Source organism: Protopterus annectens, chromosome 10.part0, assembly GCF_019279795.1.
Source record: "Protopterus annectens isolate FY-2018-M chromosome 10.part0, PAN1.0, whole genome shotgun sequence".
NCBI classification, from domain to species: Eukaryota; Metazoa; Chordata; order Ceratodontiformes; family Protopteridae; genus Protopterus; species Protopterus annectens.
Window position 1 is genome coordinate 1136434600 of NC_056744.1, and position 25048 is coordinate 1136459647.

At 35.3% G+C, this 25048-nt stretch overlaps 1 protein-coding gene across 3 annotated transcripts in view; it reads left to right on the forward strand.

Annotated features, from left to right (window-relative positions):
• Window positions 1-21873, forward strand: part of MIGA1 (mitoguardin 1) — a 1154615-nt gene extending 1132742 nt beyond the window's left edge. For all 3 annotated transcript variants that reach the window (XM_044085862.1, XM_044085860.1, XM_044085861.1), the window contains 2 exons: window positions 14783-14899; window positions 17733-21873. In XM_044085862.1, coding sequence (XP_043941797.1) covers window positions 14783-14899; window positions 17733-17954 — 339 coding nt within the window. In that variant the 3' untranslated portion in view covers window positions 17955-21873. The remainder of the gene's footprint in view (window positions 1-14782; window positions 14900-17732) is intronic.
• The last annotated feature ends 3175 nt before the right edge of the window (window positions 21874-25048 follow it).

Sequence of the window (25048 nt, forward strand, 5' to 3'; positions counted from 1 at the left end):
TCAACTTCCATCTAGATATTGCTCAATGCAACACAAGTAAATTACTTTAAATTGTGTATTATTTGATAAAAGTGCAGGTAAAAATCTAATTAACTGCAATCATGGAGGTCTCAGTTGGCCAAAGCTCACAGTTTAAACAGAAAACAATTTACTGTACCACCTGTATAAGACAGAAACCGAATAACAATGAGGTAAACTACCCCCACTTATCACTGGCTATGCAGGTTTTTTAACAAGCCTTAACTGAAAATACCACTTGTATAAGTCCTACTGAAAAAACAGTAAACTTCCAGCTAGATATTGCTCAATGCAACACAAACAAATTACTTTAAATTGTGTATTATTTGATAAAAATGCAGGTAAAAATCTACTTAACTCCACTCATGTAGGTCTCAGTTGGCCAAAGCTCACAGTTTAAACAGAAAACAATTCACTTTACTACTTGTATAAGAGAGAAACTGAATAATAATGAGGTAAACTACCCCCACTTATCACTGGCTATGCAGGTTTTTTAACAAGCCTTAACTGAAAATACCACTTGTATAAGGCCTACTGAAAAAAGTCAACTTCCCGCTAGATATTGCTCAATACAACACAAACAAATTACTTTAAATCATGTATTATTTGATAAAAGTGCTGATAAAAATCTACTTAACTCCACTCATGTAGGTCTCAGTTGGCCAAAGCTCACAGTTTAAGCAGAAAACAATTCACTGTACCACTTGTATAAGACAGAAACCGAATAACAATGAGGTAAACTACCCCCACTTATCACTGGCTATGCAGGTTTTTTAACAAGCCTTAACTGAAAATACCACTTGTATAAGACCTACATGTAAATGGAAAAGAATATTGAATATTATAAGTTTTTTTTTCTGGTAAACAAGGTATTCTTAGCAGTTTGTGTCTGGTTTGCATGTTACCAGAAGACAATCTGATAAAGAGAAATGGCTTGGCGAAAATGTTTACTGAAAGCATTCAAGTGTTTTCTTAGCTGAGAGGGCTATAAAGATGAGACAAAAATCAGACAGCATTTACTAAAAGTGCAGGCTGTATCATGCATCTTAGCATGAATGACCTTTCACACCTCTAGCCTGTGGGTGTGACTGTCATTTTAGTGTCTGTTCTTATTATGTATGTATATAGTTTTGTGTGTTACTATTAAGTTATTAGGTTTTACAGGGAAATTGGGGGGGGGGTTTGTTTGAGGGTTTTCAGTAAAACAAAAAATTCTGCACAATGTGACAGGCTGAAATGGAGATGAGAAGAAACAATTTTATAAAAGATTAACCTGCCAAATGGTGCATGCATTGAATACAAAAGCTAGAACCATACATTTAACAAAAAAAAAACTGTTGTACATAAATGGTGGGAAGAATAATCCCTCAAGAACATGATTCTTTCTGTAATGTATTTAAACATTAATGGTCCCACAGATAAATACAAGAAAGATAGAGCAGTGAATTATATTAAAAAATGTAGAGTGCAAGTAGCTATGCTCCAGAAGACACACTTGGAAAGAACTGAACATGTGATTTTTTTTAAAGAAAGGTTTTCAAGATGGTTGTTCAGCAGAATATCTGGGGCAAAGAAAGAGAGGAGTACTTATATTTGCACGAGGAGCTCCAGTAGTAATAGAAGAAAATATAAAATACAATAATGGAAGATTTATAGTATTAAGAGGCTACTGGCAAGGGAGAAAGATTATACTGGCATGTATTTATATTCCACCAGAAACTGCTATAATGGAGCTTAAGAATATTCTGGGAAAAATAATGAGCTTTCATCAAGAAATATTACTTATAGGTAGGGACTGAAATTTGATTTACAACAGTGAAGATGTTTCTGGGGGCCCCAGAAGGGAAAATGTAACAAAGACGGGTAGGTTTTTAAAGAAATAAAAATCACAAACAAAAAATCTAAATATGTAAAACAACAAAATGCCAGTAAAAATCACAGAATTTATATAAAAAGACTCTAGCACTTTAGCAAACAACTGCCTTCAGGGAGTGCAAACAATCAAATAACTCCACATCTTATACAGCACTCATAAAACATAATTTAATACAATTAAACCGTTAAATAACTACATTTATTTAAATTAAAAATCTCCAGTTGCATTCCACATTTAAACCATTGGGGGTCAATATGCGATATTTCAGAATAAAAACAGTTTCTTTGTAAAGCAACCTTTTCTTTATATCAAAATATTCAACACCTGGTATAAGTTGTTCTAAAGTAGTACTCTAAGAACTTCATGATTGCTCCCATGACAAGATTTAAATTGCATAGCCAGTGGACTACTTTTCTTTATGTTCTTGATGTCCCTCACATGTTGTTGCAATCTGATTTCAAAGGGCCTTTTACTTTCCCATATGTAAATAGAGTTGCCACCCCACTGTTTTTTTTCCGGACTATCCGGAAATCAGAGTCTCGGGTAGTCCGGAAAACACTGTACAAACTCCGGTATTCTGTTTCAAAAAGGAAATAGACTATCGGAGTTTGTAAATCAGCTGATTTACTATGCGTTTTTTTACAAAAAAAAGCATAGTAAATCAGCCCAAAAGGAATGGAAAAAGAGGGCGTTCCTCATCAAGTTATGTCATTGTGATGTCACAGAATGGGTGGAATGTGGGTGGGGTTACTGGTGACGTGAGGGGTGTGGCTTTACTCCGGTTTTAGCCACGATGAAAGGTGGCAACCCTTTATGTAAAACAGGTTACAGAGACATTTTAAGGTATATATAGTGCCCTCTGTATAACAATAATATTTACCACTTGGTTTAAAAGAAAAAAACATTAAGCTTATTAAAACTGTTCACAACATATTTACAACTGGAACATCCCTTACATTTAAATGTGCCCTTCAACATCAGTTCCTTATGTAAATTATCTACTGGTTTCATAAATTTACTATGTACAATAATGTCCCGAATACTCCTACCTCTGCTATATGAAACCATTGGGCTAGTACATAAACTATTAGCAAATTTTCCAAATTTGAGTAAAAAAAAAAATATTTAATAATATCAACAATCTGTTTACTAAAGACATCAAAAGTAATAACTATATAAACCTTTCTACATGTATGTCTGCAATCCCTATCATATTTACTGTAGTAGATCTGACCATAACATTATTATGTGTATGAATTTCAGATTTTAATTTCTCCTACAAATTCATAACAGTTTTTTATCACAGCCTCTATTCAGAAACGTATTCTCTGTTTTACTTATTTCTTTTTCTAATTCTTTTAATTCATCATTATACAACCTATCTACATGAAACATTTCCCCATAGGGGAGTGTTTCCAGTAAATGGGAGGAGGGGTGACAATTTGAACAATGTGAAAATGATCACTGTCCTCAATTTTCCGATGAACCCTAGTTTTGATTCTCCCATCTGATAAATCTTGTAGATGGGCATCCAAAAACACTACAGAGTCACCAAATTGGAATCCATCAAACTTTAGGTTAAATCTATTATCCAAATTGTGCCCAAAATCTGTATTAACTCAAAACCTCCCTTACATATAAAAATCAAATAGTCAGTGAATCTATAATATTTAACTACAAAATTCTGAACAAATGCATGTCTGTATAAATATTCTTCGAATAAACCCATAAACAATTTAGCATACATGGGGCAAAAGGCGCCCCCATGGCTGTACCTTGTAATTGATAAATATTATCAGAAAAGCAAAAATAATATGGGTTAAACAAAAATATATCAATTCTGTTATGTAGTTACTAACAGGACTATCTCCAAGATGGAATTTTAAAGCACCAACACCAAATTCATGGCAAATACTAATGTATAAACTTTTAACATCAGTAGTGATCCATTACATAGCACTTGTCCAGTTTAGTCCTTTAATCTTGTCTAAATGTGCGATGCAATTGGCGATTTTTAATGTAATTAAATTTAATTGTTTAATTGTATTAAATTATGTTTTATGAGTGCTATATAAGATGTGGAGTTATTTGATTGTATTTCTTGAAGGCAGTCGTTTGCCGAAGCGTTAGAAATTTTTTTTTTTTTTTAATAAATTCTGTGATTTTACTGGCATTTTGTTGTTTTACAGATTTTTAAAGAAATTTATGAAAACATTTGGCATGAAAGATGTGAATTCAGTACTAGGAGATCAGAGTGAATTTACATACTGTTTTCCAAGATACAAAAACTGGGCTAGGCTATACATTTCACAGGAACATGTGCATTTAATTGAGGGTCTTGATATGCACCCAATAACTATTTCAGATTATGAGCCAATAATAATTCAAATAAAAACACAGGGTAATGAAATAAAAATGAGGCACTGGCACTTTCCCACCTATCTGTTGAAAAGAGAGGAATTTAAGAAATGGGCAGTGGAAAGTATTCAGGGGTTATTAGAGAAGAGAGACATTTCTTCTGAAAATATAGCTAGGGAGCAAAATAAAATTAAAGTGGAATTTAAAATTGAGTGGAAATAAAAGAAAAGGCGATATGGTTAAGAAGTAACAAAAATTACTTAGAGGGACTGACAAGTGTTAAAGTACTGCAAAATAGGATGAATCTCACAAAATAAGAAAAGGAGCAACTGCAGAATGCTAAACAGAAAATAAGGGATTACCTCGATAACATGCATGAGTTTAAATAGATTGCTATTAAGCAACTGTTTTTTTTTTTTTTGATAACCCTAGAACACAAAAACTTTTAGCACAATGACTCAGGCAACAGAAAATAGAAAGGGCTGTCACCAAGCTTAGGGAGCCTATAACAAGGAAGATAACAAGGGATCTGTAGAAGTATTGGAAATGCTTTGAAAATTCTATGAAAGTCTGAATAAAGCAGAGAAATATGGAAATCAAGAAAAGGTACATATGGAAATATTTATGGAATAATTAAATATGCTAAGGTTAGAGGTAGATGAGGCTCAATTACTAACAGGATAGTAGGAGATGAGATAATAATGATGATGTATAGCCAAACTATAAGAAAGTCCCCAGGAATAGATGGTATTCCTGTGGAGGTTTGAAAGCTAGGAAGAAAAAACTGATACAGATCTGGAAGGTTTTATTTAACAGTATTTTAAGAGGAGGAGCAGTACCAACATACTAGAAGAAAGTGGTGGTAGGTGTAATACCTAAAGAGGGTAAAGATCCATCAGATTCAGATTCATACAGGCCCATTTCAGTACTAAATCATGATTATAATGTGTTTGTCTGTAATGGCTAAAAGAATGACAAAAATGATGCCAAAATTGATAGATATGAATCAATTTGGTTTTGGGGAGGGGAGACAAAAAATTGACAACATTAATAGAACAGTGATGATCCAGAGGGAAGCAGAATGTAAGAAAATAGCACTGTTGTTGGTAGGTCTTGATGCAGAGAAAGCATTTGACAGAGTAAGCTGGGACTTTCTGAGCAGAGCAATGGAAGCATTTGCATTCCCTGAAAAACTTATAAGGTTGATTAGGAGGATGTATGAGGGATCGGAGGCAAAAATTACAGTGAATGGGGTACTTTCTGATAATCTCTACTTGAGCAGAGGATCTAGGTAGGGGTGTCCTCTCTCCGCTTTGTTGTTTGCGTTATATTTAGAAGCATTGGCAAAGAAAATAAGGGACTCAGAAATTCAAGGATATAGTTGGTGTGGTAGTCAAGAGAAGCTGGCTGTATTTATGGATGACATTATTTTATACTTGACAAAGCCAGAAAGGGACATTACAGTGCTGTGGAACATATTGAGACAATTTCAAACCTTTTTGGGATGCAAAATTAATGAAGCCAAAACAAAAGCAATAGGGGTAAATTAAGTACCCACATACAAATCAGTTCAGCAATATCCATACTTATGGGGACATGATAAAATGAAGTATTTAGGAGTATGGATTAAAAATGATACAGATGTGGCTGGTAAGGATATGTGGGAAGAGTCCAAACAAAAGATAATACAAAAATTGAAAAAAATGGAAGCTCTGTTATATGGGTATTGATAGTAAGATACAAGCAGTTAGGATGTTTTTAGTCCCTTTAGTCTTGTATACAGATCAGGCATATTTTTTATCAACCAGAGGAGACGTAGTGGATAGTAATTAATAAAGAGTTGAAGGATTTTATCTGGGAGGGGAAGATGATAAGCGTCAAGTGGGATAAGCTTATTCTTCCAGTAGATCAGGGCGGATTGAGATTACCTGATTTGAAGGGGTATTTCAGAGCAATACAGTTAAGGCTCCTATACACAGCACAAGCAGAAAATAATAACTTAAAATGGAAGGAGATGATGAAGAAACAGGGGTTAAGTTCAAGTAACAGGGAGAGACCGGGATTTTGGATGCAAGCTTTTAAGAACAATACATACAGAATATTATATTTATAAAGTTGCAGAAGGTAGTCTAAGAACTAAGCCAATATGGGAATGGAGAAAGGGTGACTGCAATTAGGGATACAGACAATAGGCAAGAGGAGGCGGGAGTATATTGGGGAAAACTGGCAAAGAAACCAAGGTATTGGGAGCAAATAACTAGACAGGGAAAGGTAAATGAATGGGAAGATGCTAAGAACATATTTGGACTGCAGGTGAGAAATTGCCTTCCATATCAAGGTTTGATGTCAAGAGTACAGGCAAAGAGAAATAAATAGGGGGTGTCCTAATAAAAGACCAGTACTGATAAAGTTCTTAGTAGAGTCTAGAACAGAATTGGCCATTAAGAAAGGAATAATTAGTAGAGTATATAAAATATTGCATGGTAACTATAAGAGTCAATCAGAAGAGGTTAGGAAGAACTGGGAAGAGAGATTGGATAAGCCATTCACAAAGAAACAGTAGAGGAATATATATGTCTCCTAAATATGCAACAAAATCTAGAAGATTTAGGATCTTTGCCTGGAAGTGTTTACATAGATATTTTTGTACCTCAAGCAGGCTCCCAAAGAATCTTTCCTCAGGTAGACAGCAAATGTTGGAGATGTGATGAGGAAGAAAGAGGTAACTGGGTACATATTTTCTGGGTGTGTAATGAGTCGGCTAACTTTAAAGATTCCCTGCAGAGTGCTCTGTCAGAGATGCTGGGTGAGCAAATTGGAGTGACTAAGGAAATTATTTTTTGAGCTATGATACAGAATTGGAATTGGCTAGATATAGTAAGGCATTGCTGAGTTTAATTATGATGGCTGCCAAAAAAGCATTAACTAGAAAATGGAAATCAAAGTGTAAACCGACTTTACTAGAAGTAACAGAAATAGTAACAGAGGTAAAACAACTGGAACTGGGTCTTTAGAAAAGGGTAGGAGTAAGTTACGCAGGAAAAAAGGGAAATGTGAGACCACTACCATGCTGAGGAGGAATGATGTTTAAGAGAAGGCAGGATCTGAATGAGCTATGCAATGGTTGTATATTAAAGGTAATGTATAATGTTTGCAGCTGCAGTTGTATTGGCATGGTTTGTAAGGTATAATGTTTGTAACTGAAATTGTACCGCTATGATTTATTTTCATTTATATCAATTGTCATTGTCACACATGATAATTTAATAAAGATGTTTCTTGTAAAAAAGTTATGTTCAAAAGCATACAAGAAAAATAATATCATGACTGTGCTATTATATCCAGCTGAAAAAAAATATGCTTATAGCAGTTGTCCTGTTGTAATGATCTCTCCAACTCCTGCTCTGTTAATCACAATTCATTTCCTTATAAACTCTCCATGGCAACCATCATGGTATATGTTTGTCTTTTGGGATTTTCTTGTGTGTGTCAGTCTCTGTATTATTGAGTTCATCCACTGTTGAGTCTTTCAGTTTCCATTTATTTATAATAGCAATTTTGTCTGTTAACATCAACGGAAATAACACTGACCATTCTAACTTTTTTATACCCTAAATTGCTACCATAGCCCAACAACATTAGCAACTTAACCCAATATTTCTACACATTAACTGTGAAATTAACTTTTGAAGTCCATTCTTAAATGGTAGTAATCTTAAATTTGATGAAAAAAATATGTTCCCATGAGCCAGCTTCTACACATTTCCAACAATTAGATTTTGCAATTGGAAACATTTTTCTTAATCTTTTTGAGAGTAAAAATATTTATGCATATACTTCCATACAAAAAAAATCTAAATCTTGATTTGGTTGCATATTTTTGTAGTTGACAAATCATCCTCCAGGCTACTTCATCTATTAATTTGTAAAAGCACTACTGTCTCCATATCTGAAGTCTGCAATGCTGTATGTTTGACTGACTGATCCTTTAAGTATTGAAGATTCACTTACAGTTTCTACTGTATACTCTACTATTAAATGGGGAGTGAAGTCTCAGATTTAGCTGTACCAATTACCCCTTCATACTCGCACATTAGAAAATTAGATATATTATACCACTGCTTGGTCTTCCGCTATGTTCCCCAATGAGATCCTTCTTTCAGCTGCACTTAGAATAGTCCAGCTTCTTAAGGCAGTCTCTCACAAGTATGTTTTACTATTTCCAGTAGTTTTAACCAGACTGATCTTGTATTATATGTCATATTGTTTCATGATACAGTTTGAGCTTTATTATACTCTAGTATTATGTATGAAAGTTCAGTTCTTCTAGTATCATACACATGAAATGACTATCTTTCAAAATTCTCAGTATAACTAATAATCACCCCATTGTCCTTTTCTGTTTAGCCTTATAAATAACAGATTAATTTTAGCTGGAAAGCTTCATATACAGATTTGGGTTATGTGCATTACCTTCATTCCTTAATAATGCAGTTTTTGTTGTAAGAAACTTAAGCCTAATGGCCCAGAGGGATAAAGCCCTTACTGTGACCCAGATGACTTATGCTCAGCTAGTGGCATGGGTGTTTAATTGACCTGTTTGAGGGTGGGAATAACAGAGTGATTTTGGCTTGACTTTCTTGGGGGGGACAGCTTAGGCTCACTGCATTATAACAGAGATACACACCTAGCGAGTTCAGCAGTACAGAGTTATACCACTTGATTGGAGGTTAAGCATGGCAGGGATGCCATGGAGTGAGAGGGGTTAGGACACACTCCAGAGCAGCAATATGACACTGCACTAGTGGCTCAATCTCACTGTACCCAGACATGGGTCAGGTTGAACCCTGGGTAGGCTAAGGTGGGTACAGTAGACCCGGTGATCGAGAAGAGGAGCTGATGACAAGGAAGAAAGAAAAAATGAGTCTTAAGCTAATATCACCATCCAACTTGAAATTTCATGTCATATTTTTAACTGCCCTCAAAAATGTACTGGAATATCTGCAGGGAAGTTTGAAAGGGGTACAAAAACAAAAAGCAAACAAAGAAAAAATGCAAAGTCTGTTCCCCCAATCCAATTTTAATCTAAGAATTTTCTGTTTGCAAAATTCATTCTCTGACATCTTTGTCAGTCCCCTATAAGTGATATTAATGGAATATTCAAGATTATGTCATAATTATATTACCAAATGGATAATTTACTTTTCCATCAGAAATCATACCTTAAATTATAAGTCTAGAGACAATCTAAAATTCACAGCAAGTACCTGTGTCATTGTCTTATTAATCTTCTAACCTAAAAATGCCAGCAATGTGTCCAGTACTTGAAATAGTCTGCCAGTATCCCCATCTGGCTTGTCTGCAAACAAATATCTTCTTCCTGCCCTACTAAACTAACATTCTAAATTTAAGTGACCCACAATTATTGCTAAGTATTCTAAATAAAAAGTAAACAGAAAAGGGAGAGAGGAGCAAAGGACAAGAATGTATTGTTCCTCTTGAAAGTCTAAATAATAGTGACAGTCTAGTATGCATTTTCACCCTAGAGATAAAACCTTTGTTTACTATCTCAATAAGACCCATAAATTCTACAGATATTCTAAAGTCTGAAACTACTCTTGTTACATAATACCACTGCACTGTGTCAGAGGCTTTTCTTCATCTAAACTCAGTCAGTAGTTTATTACACGTTAACTGTGTAATCTTCATCATTAACCTCGTTTTCAATATATTATCAAATATCTGCCTCCCCAACAAAACCATATTGATCAGTTGTAATCAAAGGAGACATTTGTTAAACCTCCTCACAGGTACTGAAATGAATAAGAAAGCAATAATGCCCAACAGCGTGTGTTAATGTGCAATTAATGCCTGCCCAGGAGTGTTGTGAGGCCCGATGCCTTAGGCGGAGGGACTCTACATCCCTGGAAGGGCATTAATTACACATTAACACACACACTGGAGGGCATTATTGAACATAGAGAATGGGTTCTCTGTAAAATTGTTGTGTTGTATTTACTTATGTATTTTTAAGTTCTATTTTATTTTTTTAATATATTTTTGATGTAAAATAGTTCCTCCACCTAATGTTTCATATTTCCTGTAGTATATGTTAATGGTTGTGGAGAAAGCATTTTACATCCAAAATATTTAAAAAAAAAATAAAACAGTACTTAAAAAAACATAAGTAAGTAAAACACAGCAATTTTACAGAGAGCACATTCTCTAAGGGCTGGCACAGATCATTCTGTCTTCACTCTGTCACACATGCTACCAGGGGATTGTTGGTTCACTTTCACACTTCACTCACTCACTCTCTCTTTCTCACACACAAACACACACACACACACACACACACACACACACACACACACACACACAGTCTCTCTGCTTTTATGCACACATTCACTCACACAAAATTGTTCTCACCCTCTTTCTCAGTCTCTCACAGTCTGCAGCTGCTTTCATATACACGTTCAGTCTCACTCTCTCTCGATCTCTCTCACATGCAATCTCCTTTGCTTATATACATGCATTCACTGACACATCACTTTCCCTTTCTCTGTCACTCTCTCAATCCTCTCTGTCTCTGTATCTCACACACACACACACACACACACACACACTCGATTGAGCACTCTCTCTCTTACACTCATACATGCATACAGTGTCTCACACATGCTTTATTTTCTTTTTTTTACACTCACTAAACAGCAAAAGTGCTGCTTAGTGATCGTAAAATAACAGCTCACTCACTCTCACTTTCACTGACATGCATGTACACACACACACACACACACACACACACACACACACACACACACACACACTTGATTGAGCACTGTCTCTCTCTTACTCTCATGCACACATAGTGTCTCACACACGGTTTATTTTATTTTATTTTTTTTATTTTACACTTGCTAAACGGCAAAAGCACTGCTTAGCGAGTGCAAAATAATGGCTTGCTCGCTCTCACTTTCACTGACGTATGCATATACTCACACATGCATGCACGCAGGCACACACACACACACACACACACACACACACACACACACACACACACACTTTTTTTTGGTCTTCTTTTTTTGACATTTTATACTTGCTAAACAGCAGAAGCACTGCTTTGCGAGTGTAAAATAATGGACGTTTTGTTTTCCGAGTCCGAGTTTCACGGCAGCTTGATATGCTGCCGTGAAGTGGTGGACCCATTTATTTGCGGGAATTACTTGTATGTTGTTCTCCAATCAGAGTACTGATGTACAGTAAGCCCATTCTCTGATTTGTAATAATGGTTAAATATTTATATTGGCATATGTGATAAAGCCAATCCTGCCTACATGACAAAGTTATACTTGTGTCCTTCCTTCTTTTGGAGTGACAGTCAATACTGCCTCCTACCTTGAAAAAAATTTTCCCTTGTTTTCATAACCTTATTGCAAATCATTAACAAGCATGACATTAAGTGCTGGAAGTCCTACTGGAATACCATTGCAGTCTGTGTTTTACCTCTTACATGCCCTTAAAAAATACTATTTCTTTGTAAATTATGAGAGTTATCATTGCCAGTACTGCACTTGCAGCATGTCTAGTATTACAAAATACACTGATTATTTTATTAATATACTCAACCCAGTTATCCATGATTTACCAAATTCCATCTGACGTCAACAAAAAGTTGAATTCTTATTATTCATTAGACCTAAGCAGAATCATGGGAGCTCCAATCCACCACTCATTCATAGACAAGACATTTACACAAATTAAACTCCAATTTCTTATCAAGAAGTAGAACTGAAATAATCTCTGATTCATCAGGCTGCCTGTTTCATCAAGCTGCTTGCAGTCTTTTGTTGATTAGCCATGAAGGCTTTGAAAACAGACAGCTTTTCTTGTTTCACTGGACTATGAAATGATTTCAGGTTATGTAATGCAAAGCTCTTTATAGTGTCTCCTCTTCCCTCTTTCTTTCTTGACATACTTGATCTTTTCTGACTGACCATTTGACACAGTCTGTTCATGTTGCAGTTTTTCATAATCCTGCCCTTTTTGTGAATACAGAAAAGTTTTAAATTCATGCGGGAATTACATAAAAAAAACTGTATCTCTGATACTGTTATAGCAAAATTATTTAGGGGAACCCAGTAAGTGTAATGTGTTGAATTCAACAATATGGTGTCACAGATGATGTGCACAACAAAACTAAAATGGATGACGCTGTGTTCTGTGCTGGTTAGATCAGTTGGGAATTTACTGGTAAAGAGGAAGCAGGTGCCTCTGTGATAAGAGGTCCACATTTGGTGAATAAATAATACTAAGCAGGATGGCAAAGTGTGTTCAGCTTGACTTGATATACCATTCTAACTGGGGAACAAGATTAACCTGCTTCTGGTTGTCACAAAAACTAGAGCAATAGTCATTCTCTATCATGACCTGGTAAGCATTGCAAGGTGAGCAGATATGTGGCAGTTAACATGTAATGCAGAAACCAAGTCATCCATTTTGACAGAGGTGGAATACTATACACAGTTCATGGAGGACATTAGGTTGCTAAAGGCCTTGTAGAGGATGATCACAAAGATGTTAAGTATCAGTGGAAAATTGGAGCATGCAGAAAGACTGAAGGTGCCAAGCTTAATTCTTTGATGAAACAATGGAGCAAAATGGGAAAATTATGTGAACCTGCTATGTGATCAGTGATTAGGGGAGTGTAATGGACTTAGTGTCTTCAAAAATAGCTTAGAAGATAAAAAATTAGATTGACTGGGGAAACACAGTGGTAGATGAGGTTTATAAGAGGCAGAAATGATGAAAAACGGAATGTAGGGCAAGAGCAGGTAGACGTAAACTACTATTTCACTTTTTTTGCCAAAATACAAAAAATAAACTTCAAAATATTACTTCTTTGGCATGTGAAGCTTAAAATCATTACTTTATTTTTCCAAAAACAAAATAACTAGCTCCTCGGCTTATGCCTTTTCAGTTCAAAAAACATTTAACATAATGACTATATATATATATATATATATATATATATATATATATGTGTGTGTGTGTATATATGTATATATATATATGTGTGTGTGTGTGTGTGTGTGTGTATACATGTGTATATATATATATATATATGTATATATATATATATATATATATATATATATATATATATATATATATATATATACACACACTCACACCTTAATTAAACATTCAGTCGTTCAATCATTGTTACAATACTCAGTTAAGATTCATATTACAATATATATATCTATATATAGTAACAGAATCTGAAGCTTTTAATCATGTTGAAATCATCCACTACCTAAAACATAATCAAATTTAATAAAATTCATTACAATTAGATCAGATCAAATCAGACCAAATATTTGACAAGGAGCTCATTATTAAGACCCTTTGGCTGTAAAGTGTCATAAATAAAAATAAAACACGCTTTCTTTTGTAATAACATTTCAGAGATATTTAAATAAATATCTGAGCATTTAAAAACGTGTAATGAAAAAATATTTCTCACTTGCCGCACCATTTGTCCTATATAAAATATTTTGCATGGACAAACAAGTCCATATACTACCATTTTCTGGTAGCAGTTATGGATCCCAGGAACCTTAAATAACTTCCCATTTATTATATAATATCCCAAGAGCTGGTAGACACAGTTAACCATTCATAACTATCTGTGTTGTGAATTTTGTGAAACATGTAAAATTTGAAGGCTTAAGGATGCAGGGGTCTAAATGCAGTTGTAGATTCAAAGAACATTTGAATAGCAGTAATCGAGATAACAGTGGAAGTAACCTCATTTTCATAGCTGTTGTGGGACCTGGAATGGGGTATACTCTCTGGTGTCAGAGAGTAGTCGTGTGGCTTCTGTAATGTAAATTTAATTGCACAACACCAAAGAAGTACTGTCCACATTAGTGGACTTACTAAAAATGTCATTTTGTGTTGCAGGTATCCAAGAACTGTAATGCTGCCTGTAGTTTTAGCTTAGGCAAAAAAATAAATAAATGAACAAATTCGTTCATGCAATGGTTAACAATTAAAACATAGTAGCAAATTCTCTGATAGGATGGGTGAATGCTTTTCCATGTCAGTTAATGCCATGAATTATTCTGGTAATATCTTAATCACATTTTGCATCATATTTGTCAGTCAGCCCCAGAATTCATGTTTTATTCTTGGATATCATACCTGAAATGGAACCATGGTTGAAGTTTACAGTTTAACTGCATTTATTGTTCATAGCAGATTCATAAAACATTTTGTATTATACTAATAACAGTCTGTTTGTGGCCTATGTTTTTTTTTCTCATGGCAATCAGCAGTAGTGGCATATGAGATAATTGTAGATGCAGTTAAGAGGCATAAAGGCATATGAAAATTAGACATTTTTATTTTATTAAGGAAATTCTCAGTCAAATAAGGTTTATTACTATAATGTGATATTTTATTTTGCATCTTAAGTAAGCATTTGTTTATATTATAATTTTTTTCTTTGTTTTACTGTAGATACCTGATGGTTTTATTGCACATTTTTACATGGTTTGTGAACAGATTAGCCCGCTTTTGGTATGGGGATTTCTAGGACCCAGAAATCCTCTCCATGATTTATGTTGCTTTTTGAAGGTAAGAAAATCATACTTTCAGTTTCTCTTGTGAGAATTACTTTATATGCTATATGTTTGCCCAGTGGACCTTGCATTAGTAAACACTAATAAATTCATAGACACTAAAGCTTTAAATTGATGTGTTTCATCTTCTGTAGTTGCAATTCTACTGGCATGCACAGCCATTCTGTGCATTTACATCTATGCATCTTTACTAACACATGTACCACATTCCTCCCATTTTGCATAGGAGAGCGAGGTTATCCCCTGTGCCTGCAAGTTTGTTACTGTTACTTACACACATTCCTGTTCCTGACCTTCGACATGGAAAAAGACCCGCATTCAGTGTTTAAGAACTACAGGTTATTGAAGTGTTCATGTGACCACTCTCTCATGAACCCATACCAGCACCAACATATCCTGTACTGTCTGGGAAGAGCATGGTATAAATAACTGCCATAAGTGCCAACATTTGAACCCAGCAACCAAAGACGCAGGAGGGAGAAACACATGGCTTGTTTTACTCTCTGCAAGATGGTGATGGTTAAGAGTGCCCATCACAGTTGATGGCAGGAGCATCCTTCATTTAGTTTCAGTCTAGAGCCAGAGCACTTTAAAAAGGTAAATGTTGGACATCAGTCATACTCTTTGGGAGATCTTCTGCTGACAAGTTTGTTCCCAAGGCAGCCTTGTGGATTTCACAAGTCACTCCCTATATGATTCAGCTAGTGAGGTGATGAGCTGATGCCCATCCTGCACCGTACTGGATGCAGTGTGACACGGAACATTTACACACTCCTAAGTAACTATCTTGGTGACATGCACCCAAAGACTGTCTATCCTTTGGTCAAATTACTGGAGCTTTCTCAGAAATGTTCTGTCCCTGCGAGGGCTCCTACGTACGTATTGATAACAGCTGAGAAAAAGACTTTTCTCCCCATATCTCCCACTACAGATCAAGCAGTGCTCAGTGGCACTATTTGAAGAGTGTATATCAAGGCTCAAATAAAAAGATGTCTATGTTATGCAGTAGTTTGGGTCTTGTTTTTGTAGATGTGGCAGTACATCCTTAGGGTATCATTGGTAACTGTCAGTACAAAGTCCTGCACAGACTTCTGTCTCTGTGCCACATTCAATGGGTATGTCTGTGTCATCTGACCTCCATCAGTTGCCTATTGCACATTTGACTTAATGCACCTCTGCCATGCCTGGGTCCTGTCTGGAAGCTAGGAATAAGCAATGGTCTCCCTTTTCTTCTGTGTCCTGGAAAGGCTGCATAGGGACCTTTATGTCTGACAGTGGATAAGGACAGTGAGACCTCAACCATAGTTCCCCAGAGAATCTTCTTCTTCTGAGAAATCATTAGTTTCATGAAATCCACCATAGACTGGCTTGCACTTCCCTTAGCTCTCTGTTTTTAAACATTTGTTTTTGAGAAGTGTCCCACGTTCCTACTGGAAGCAGGACAAGTTAAGTGCTAGTTGATATATTTAGCTGGATTCCTACTTTTCAAGGGCCTTTGTTCCTATTTCAGTGTCTGCAGTTTGAGAGGTATCACAGGGATTCCTCCTTTGTGGAATCTGCATGTTCTTCCTGTGCCCATGGAGGTTTCACTGGGGGCTCCAGTTTCTTCCCACATCTCGAATACATACTGTAGTTGAAATGGTGAAGCTCAAAATTGCCCATGTGTGCATTTAATGTGTGTTTGTATACTCATCTACGATTAACTTTCTGAGTTAAACTCAATGAGTTATGAGACGGGCACCAGCTTCCTTATAATCCTGAACAGGACAAAGTAAGTAAGTATCAGTGAATGATGATCTAGCTGTGTTAGATATTTGGTTCACTGTAAAGTACATATGTGTCTGGTGTACTTTCCTTCATATTCTTGGTACACATACTGTGAAATTCTCTGCCTTGGTAACTTTGGGGCTATGATGCACTCCCACTGTTTATTCAAAACCCAAATACCATTTTTTATAAACTTTTTACGAAAACTCCCACATAAAATCTCAGGGATATCTTTCTATCACAACGCACCTTACTAATTCTAAAAACTAAACTTTGCTGCATTCGCCGTCCTGGCACCTAAACTATGGAACTCAATTCCTGTCTCAGTCAGAGACATCCAAAAGTACTCTGACTTTAGACAACAGCTTGAGGAACATCTCTTCACCCAATAAAGTGCAGCTGCACTCAGTCTGGTCATGTTACATAAACCCTGCAGCTCTCTCACACCCCTTTATCCTTATCTTATCTTTCCTCATCTCATCTTGTCATCCCCTTACTTACTCTCTCTCATTAATCTTGCATCCCTGTACTCTTCTGTTTGCATCTGTCTCACACTTCTTTGCCTTTCTACTCCTCTTCCCTCTATGTACCTCTCTCACTTTTTCTCCGTCTTCTCTCCATGCTATCCTTTCCTGAAACTATTCTAACTTTCATCTTCTAATGTCTTCATGCCTCTCTGTATATAATATGCTGCTATCCCTATAGCATAAGCCATCTGGGTCATTATGGTTACATCATATCCATAAAGCTCTGCTAAGCATAATTCCATTTTTCCATCCATGTTTTAACATTGTAAACTGCTTTTTGAACTAAATGCTGTAGCATATTCTTTCATCTGTAAATAAGTATATGTATGTCTTTTTAGTATATCCTTGTATCTGTAAATATCTTTTGTTCATTTTTTATGTGATCCTACTCACCTGGGCTGTGCCTGTAAATGGTCCACTGAGACCACTGCACTACCTAGTAAACAAATATAAATAAATAAAATAAAGTTAATAAATGTTGTTCAAATAGTGTTTTTCCTTTCCTTGTTTTAAATATATTTTTTTCGTACTTAGGATCAAGTTTTTTTCTTCCTGAAGGATATTTTTGATTTTGAGAAAGCAAGATACACAACTGTGGACGGTTTGGCAGAGGATATACTGCAGCTATTGCATTGTCATGCAGAACTGATGGTTTATCATGAAGCAGATTCATCGAGGCAGGTAAATGGTTGCATCCCTAGTCACGAATGTGTAAAGCCCAGAGAACATCCTGAAACCAGCAGTCTAAAAAATTAGGTTACTGTCACATTCACAGCTGTATTTATGCTTTCACTTTTGAAAGATCTTGGTTATGCTGCTAAGAATCGGACATTACAAAACATATATTGTTAAAATAATTTTGTGTTTAAAGAAGCTTCCAAAAGAATATTCAGTAATTGTATCATTCTAAAGAGCACCTCAGATTGTACATGTTACACTTGCCTTTTTTACATCTCTGTTTAGGAACTTAACCGTACATTATGGGAAAGGAATGGTGCATACAGGAAAGTCATCGAAATCCATTTATTTTCCAGTGTAAACTTAAAAAGTCTGGGCACCATTTCAGAGAGTAATGTTTCTTTGTTGTTTTGAATGTATATGAATGACATAACACTGAAAGTCTGCATACTAAATTTATATTCAGTATGTTACTATTGTATTTCTTTAAATTTAAAGCAAATCAAATAAATGTATATGATCATCTGTTTGTTTTTATACAACTCTAAATTAACAGAAAAGCACAAAATACTATGAGGTGTAGCACATCCCTTAAATAGAAGGTTAAGTTTATTGCATAGTACTTTCATAAGTAACGTGGTGTTCATCAGTGTAGATTTTGCTTGCATGCAAAATTATTAACTATAATTTCTAAGACTGTTTATATCTTAAGACTTTTATTAAGAATACAAATGATCAGTTAAGGACTTTCATCCATGATGTCAAGACTTCTTCAGAACTATCAGTTATAAAAAAACAAGAAGTAATTGCAAAGTTCAATAAAATTCAGTTCTATCACAAATTCATTACATAGTAATTAATAATTAATGAAACATCCATAGTAGAAAATCAGTTGTAGCATTAGTAAAATCAATAATATTGCACTTGTAAATAAATTAAATAAAGATCAAAGTATGTTTGAAAAAAAAACACCCTTAGACAATTAATAAATGACAATGAATTAAAAAGTATGTCAAAGTTTAGCTGCCCTCATTTTTAACAAAGGGACTATAAACACAGTCTCATTTATCCCAGGAGTATTTTGGGCATGTAAACAAAATTGCCAGAGTAGTTCCTTCTCCCAGGCCAGCCCCCCCACCCCCCGGGATCACATGCCACAACTTCTAAAATGCCAAAAACAAATTTCCTAAAGTTGTGGCAGACTAAAGAACTTTGAAATAGAGCATTGTTGTCTTTTACTTTCTTAATATCATACAAATGCTCATATATTCTCTTTTTGAGGGTACGCTTAGTTTTGCATACATAAAAAGTAGGACAAGTCATGCATTAAGCTAAATAAATTAAAACCTTATTAGAGAAATTGCCATTCTGAAAGAATACTTTGGTATTAGTATAATTGTCTAAAATGCACATTTCAGATTTAAGACTATAATTACATTGCCCACAGGCAGCACATTTACTAGTCCACCTTTTGTAAAGTTACATTCATCATCATTATTATGGTGCTCAGAAAGTTTTTTTTTAATTATTATAAATTGTATACACAAAATGTAGTCTGTCCCCAGTCTTGTTGTAAGTAGATTTATTTGCTCTAATAATTCTCCAGTTTGAATTAATAATGTCTTTAATTTTATTGGAATCATAACTGTGTGCCAATACAATATCAGATGTAAATTGATTTTTAAAAATAATGCGTTTAAAAAGATGACATACATCGTCACTGGATATCCCTAAAAGGGGAAAATACCTAGACTGATGTTGGCTGATAATATACTAAAAATTATCATTAATTAATTTTACAGGGTAACCTCTCCTAAGTAGCATGTCTCTAAGAATGTTTAGTTCTTCCAAAAACACAGAATCTTTTGAAATCATACAGTAAAGTCTGACAGTTTGTCCTTTCACTAAGTTTGTGATAACAAGGGTGGGTGCTTTTAAAATGAAGGTAGGAGTTATTAAAGTTTGGTTTCCTGTATATAGTGAGGGAAAAACCTCCATCTTCCTTAGTAATTGTAACATCTAATGAATAACTCTCTGGATGATTGAATGTATAAATCGTAAAAAAAGCTGTTGATTCATTAATGATCTTAATAAAATTTTTTATTTCATGTTCAGGCCCAACCCATAAAATAAAAATATCACCTCAAAATTGCAAGTATAATTTGCAACGAGAAAAAAAAAGTGGTTGGAAAAAATATACTTCTCTTCCCACGTCTCCATTACTAAATTAGCGTATATGAGGGCACAAGGTGCCTCCCATAGCCACACCCTTTATTTGTCTATAAAGTTCCCCCTCAAAATGTACAAAATTGTTTTCCAAAACAAGAGACATAAAATTCTAGTTAAAAAGATGAACTTAATAATGGCATCATGAAAATATTCTAATCCACATTTTGAGGTATGGAATGAAACAAATCCACTACATCAATAGTTAAAAATATTAAATTGGGCTCCCATAGATCATTGTATAATGTGCTCAAAAAATCCCATGAATCAAGTAATATATCAACAAATGTTGACAAAGGATGCATCTTAAAATATTGAGCAAATACTCTTGGTCTAAAAGGTGGATGAGTTGTACCTTTATGAACTTTAGGAATCCCAAAAATGCTACCTGTTGGTATTTTTAGATAATTTCTGAAGACGTTGTAACATCATGGATGAAAATGCTTAACCGATTGCTTGTGTTCTTAATAAAAGTCTTACGTTTTAGTGAGCTTGGTTATTTATAGCTACTGCATTTGAGTTTAGGTTGCTTTTGTTGGAGTAGTTTTCTTCTTGTTTCAGTGATTACTGTTTATCTATTGCACCTTATGTGTAGAATATTAGGTCAAAGAAGAAAAAAACAAGAACAAGGAAAGGTTATGAGCATTTGTTAATGATTGTTCTCTAATTTGAAGTTACAGTTTTTCTTTAGTCCAGAAACCACTTATACTTTAACAGGCATGCATTTTTTAATTTTATCAAAAGAATTTACTAATAATATAGGTAGTGCAGGATTAGGATAAAAAATAATTGTTAAAGCCTAATTCTTTGTCTTACTTTTTTCATGTAATACTCAAAGTAAAATTGCTGTGTGTTTATGTATGGGGTTTGTTATGTTAATTAACAAAATATGAAGTCCTGAGTATCAGTAATTTTGGCATGTCCTGATGAAGCAGTATATTTTGCACTTGTATGTAACCTTGTGTTTGATTTTATTAGAAGTGCTGTTACATAGGAATGCCTGCAGCAGAAATGCTATACATCAAGACTTTGCTTACTACCAGCAGTTTAATTTTTAATCTTTTTTGATGCAGTCTCAGTCACAGTCTTATTTTGAACATGCAAATTAAGTTGATTCATTCATTTAGAAAGACTCTTAATAAATTTAAAAGGAATTTACTGAATTTTAAAAACTATAAGGATGTATTAATGCTGTGCTGGTCAATTCAGAAAAAACATGCTGCCCACTTGAAGTCTAAATTTGCTGCTTTATGCCACTGTTTTATGTCGATATATTTGACTTTGATTCTGCCGTCTGCTCATACAATAATTTTAGTGCTAGAAGAGCAGTTTGAAAGGTGTAGAGTTACTAAAAATATATGCATTTTTAATATATGTGAATTTTAACCTGTCACAAATGAATGCACAGCACAGATTACATGTACAGTGCTATTTATCAGCTGCTATGTTGAGAATGAAATGTCTTGCATTTTCCTAAGTCACATTTTTGGATGGAATTTAAAAATTTCATCTACTGTGTGTGTGAGATATGATTATAAACAACTGCAATTTAAATTATTGCAAGAATGTGTTAAAATGTCTGACTAACAAACTGCTGATGATAATTTGTTATGTTTCCTCATAATGTTAGAAATGTACAGTATTATGTATCCAGTACTTGTATGGACTGTTTGACTCACAGTGTAACAAACAGAAGTATCATTTTCAAAGTCTTATAAAAACATTTTCATTTGTCTTATTGTACAAATAAATAAAATAATAATGCAGCCAGGTTGTAATCAGTAGTTATTGTCTTTTGCAGAAGAGAGGCTATATAATATCACATTGTTGAACAGTATGTAGAAAAAAAGCAAAAAAAAAAAAGATTATGTTTAGACTTATTTATGACCTGGTTGTTTGAGTTTTCCAGCACATTCCATTTAGCTTAGCTTGGGATGAGGTCCATTTGCCATATCAGTTGGCCCAGACCGGGGAAGCAATACTGTTTTATATAATTTCAGGTTTGAGAATGCACAGTTCACTCTGTAATCAGCAGGTACATGAGGAGTGAAGAAAAATTATAGCTTTGTAAGAAAATTATCATAACTTCAGTATGTCTTGTAGGTGGTTATTTGTTAAAACATTTGATTGACTAACTCACCTAATCCCAAATAGTTCAACCTTAAACTTGGAATGATAGAAAACATAAACATAGCATCATGAGCAAAATCCAAAGCAGTAAGCAATAAAACAACTGTATTCCTACACAACATTCTGTAAAGTTGGAAGTACTTAAGATGGCTGAGTCGCAGTTTTGTGAATCAAAAACGCTTTAGCAAACTGTTGACTCTGAAGAACCTCACCCCGTCTTACAGAGCTATATCAAGAGGTTGCCATGATAACTGAGAATTTTTTTGTCAAAGCTTTTTTTTATTGAATAGTATGGAAACTTTCATAAAATCGGTTAAGTAGTATCTTATACTTAGATCAGTTTTGTATTTGGTTAAAATGAAGAAAATAGAAGCTTAGAATTGTTGTTGTGTCTTTTGGCTTTTCCCAGTTAGGGGTCGCCACAGCTGAACTCCGGTCTATTAATGATTGGCAGTAGATTTTTATGTGCCGAGTTGCCAACTCTGATGCACAACCATCAACGAAAGTACGTCCATTCACGCATGTCTCCACACAGAAGACGCTCTAGCTGAGAATCGAACAGGACAACGTCTTACTGTGAGGCGACAACGCTACCGCAGCACCACCACCGCAGTTTAATAGAAGCTTAAAATAAAATCTAAAAAACAAAATGTTCAAAACATCTCTGTCATTAATTTTTGGTTTGGAGGGAGTTAGAGATTACCCCACACACACACATATATTATGGACACCTTTTAGTATTCATGCAGATCAGTCAGATATTTTAGTTACTTGCAGCTTTACCAAATTCTGTTTTCTGCAGACTGTAGTAGAATTCCTTTCTGTGTAGGGGTTTCACCTGTTACTTTCCCCCTTTATATATACATTTTCCAGTAGCTGCTCTCCTGAGAGACACCAAACATTCCCCAACCTGCTGACTTCTAAACAAATCTACACACAGTCAATGATGGATTATAATTAAGGTGATTTGTCAGCTGCCCTCCAGGAAGGCCCATGGTTGGTTTGAAGGGGGGATTAGTTCCACTGTCTCTCAAGTCAGCGAAATCTGTCTGAAACTGAACCAGCAGCAAATCGGTGCTCAGTTGCTGTTACTGAGCACTGGTTTTATTTTAAGTAAATCATCTGACAATGCTGTTGACTTTTCAAAATTGAAGTGTACTGAGGAAATTCTGTATAGTTTCATTGGTCCATACCGGTTACCCTTGCCCTCTCCCATCTGTTGCATTTAAAATAATGTTATGTTCATTTGTGTAAACCGTTTCCCAAAAAAAAACAGTTAATACAGATATTACTTTAGACTAGCCATCTTAAGCTGCTTGTACAATATAGCAAACAAGACCAAAACCAGCTCAGAAATCCAAAGAAATGCAAATTTATTAGAAAAAAAATAAAACAACCAACGAGCTCGGCTACATTTCGTAATACTTAGGGTTGCCAGCTGTCCGTTTTTTGACCGGACTGTCCGGTTTTCAGACAAATTGTCCGGTTAAAAAAATGTATCAAAACTGGACTCGTGAAGTCCGGGTTTTTTTTTTTTTTTTTTTTGCAGTTATGTGATTCAACAAAATACCGACCCACAAATACCAAAAACAGAAAGCAGAAAGCATTACATAAGGAAAGAGCGTGTGTTAAACGTTACGTGTCCATCTCTATGCTAATAAAATATATCAGGTAGCGTAGCAACCGTAGCAAGCATATTATCCTGATAAAGAGCTGCTTAATCGAGCCTCTGGAACAATGAAAGACACTGTTCTCCCAGCTAATTGTGTTGTGTCTGAAACAATTTGCACCACAACATACGATGTCAACCACCTCACCTCACAGCAACAGTTTCTCAGGTTCCATTCTCATTTCTCAGCTAGACTGCTGACAGTCCCGAGTCTGCTGCATGATATGTCCTCCCTGTGTTCACATTGGTTTCCTGCTCTGGGTGCCCCGTTTTCCTCCCACACTCCAAAGATATGCAGCAGGCAGCCAGCAGGTGAACTGGACACTCTAAATTGACTGTGTGTGTGTGGATGGTACCACGTCAAGGCTAGCCAGTAGCCACCCGGCAGTGTAAACTTTGGCTCTAGATAGTTGTCACTAATTGACATGGAATGGGAAGGTACGTGAACTGAGTCAAGCGGAGCTTTTAGAGCGCTAGAGAGTGAGACATATCAGCGTTCTCTGTGTTTCAGATTTTTTTTTTCATTTACTAAATATCTAAACTTATACATCCCGAAAACAAACTATATTTCACACTTTGCTGTCTTTGCAAGAGTCTATAGCATCACACAATTTCCATGGCAACTGTTGGTTTCCTCGCACATGACTACAGTGGTTATGTGACGAGGAGTCGAGGATTGAAAAAAACTGAAAACATTAATGCATATAATGCATGCAGACAATTACCGCCACCTGTGTTCTCTCCCCTTTTCCTTTAAGACTGGCTTAGTCAGACTCATCAATCATGTGTGCGTGCTTATTCCACCACTCATCAGTGTAGAATGGAATTAATTGCGTGAAAATTTTAAGCAGCACAGTCCAGTGTGAATCATTGAAGAGCAAGAGCCAAGACTACTAGGGGGTGTGTCACCACCACATACGGACTGGACAGTATAAAAACTTTCAGACCAAGTCTACGGCAGAATAATTAGATAGCCAGCCTAGGTCAGGTCAGGTTATTCTCTCTTTTTTGTTTTAATTCATCATAATTATAGCAGCCTTTTTATGCATGACATTATATTAGGCCAATGTCCTCCTGCTAGTCTCTGTCTCTGAGGAAAGGGAAAGTCTGTGTCAGACTGTCAGTACAGTAGAGGATGATGACAGAC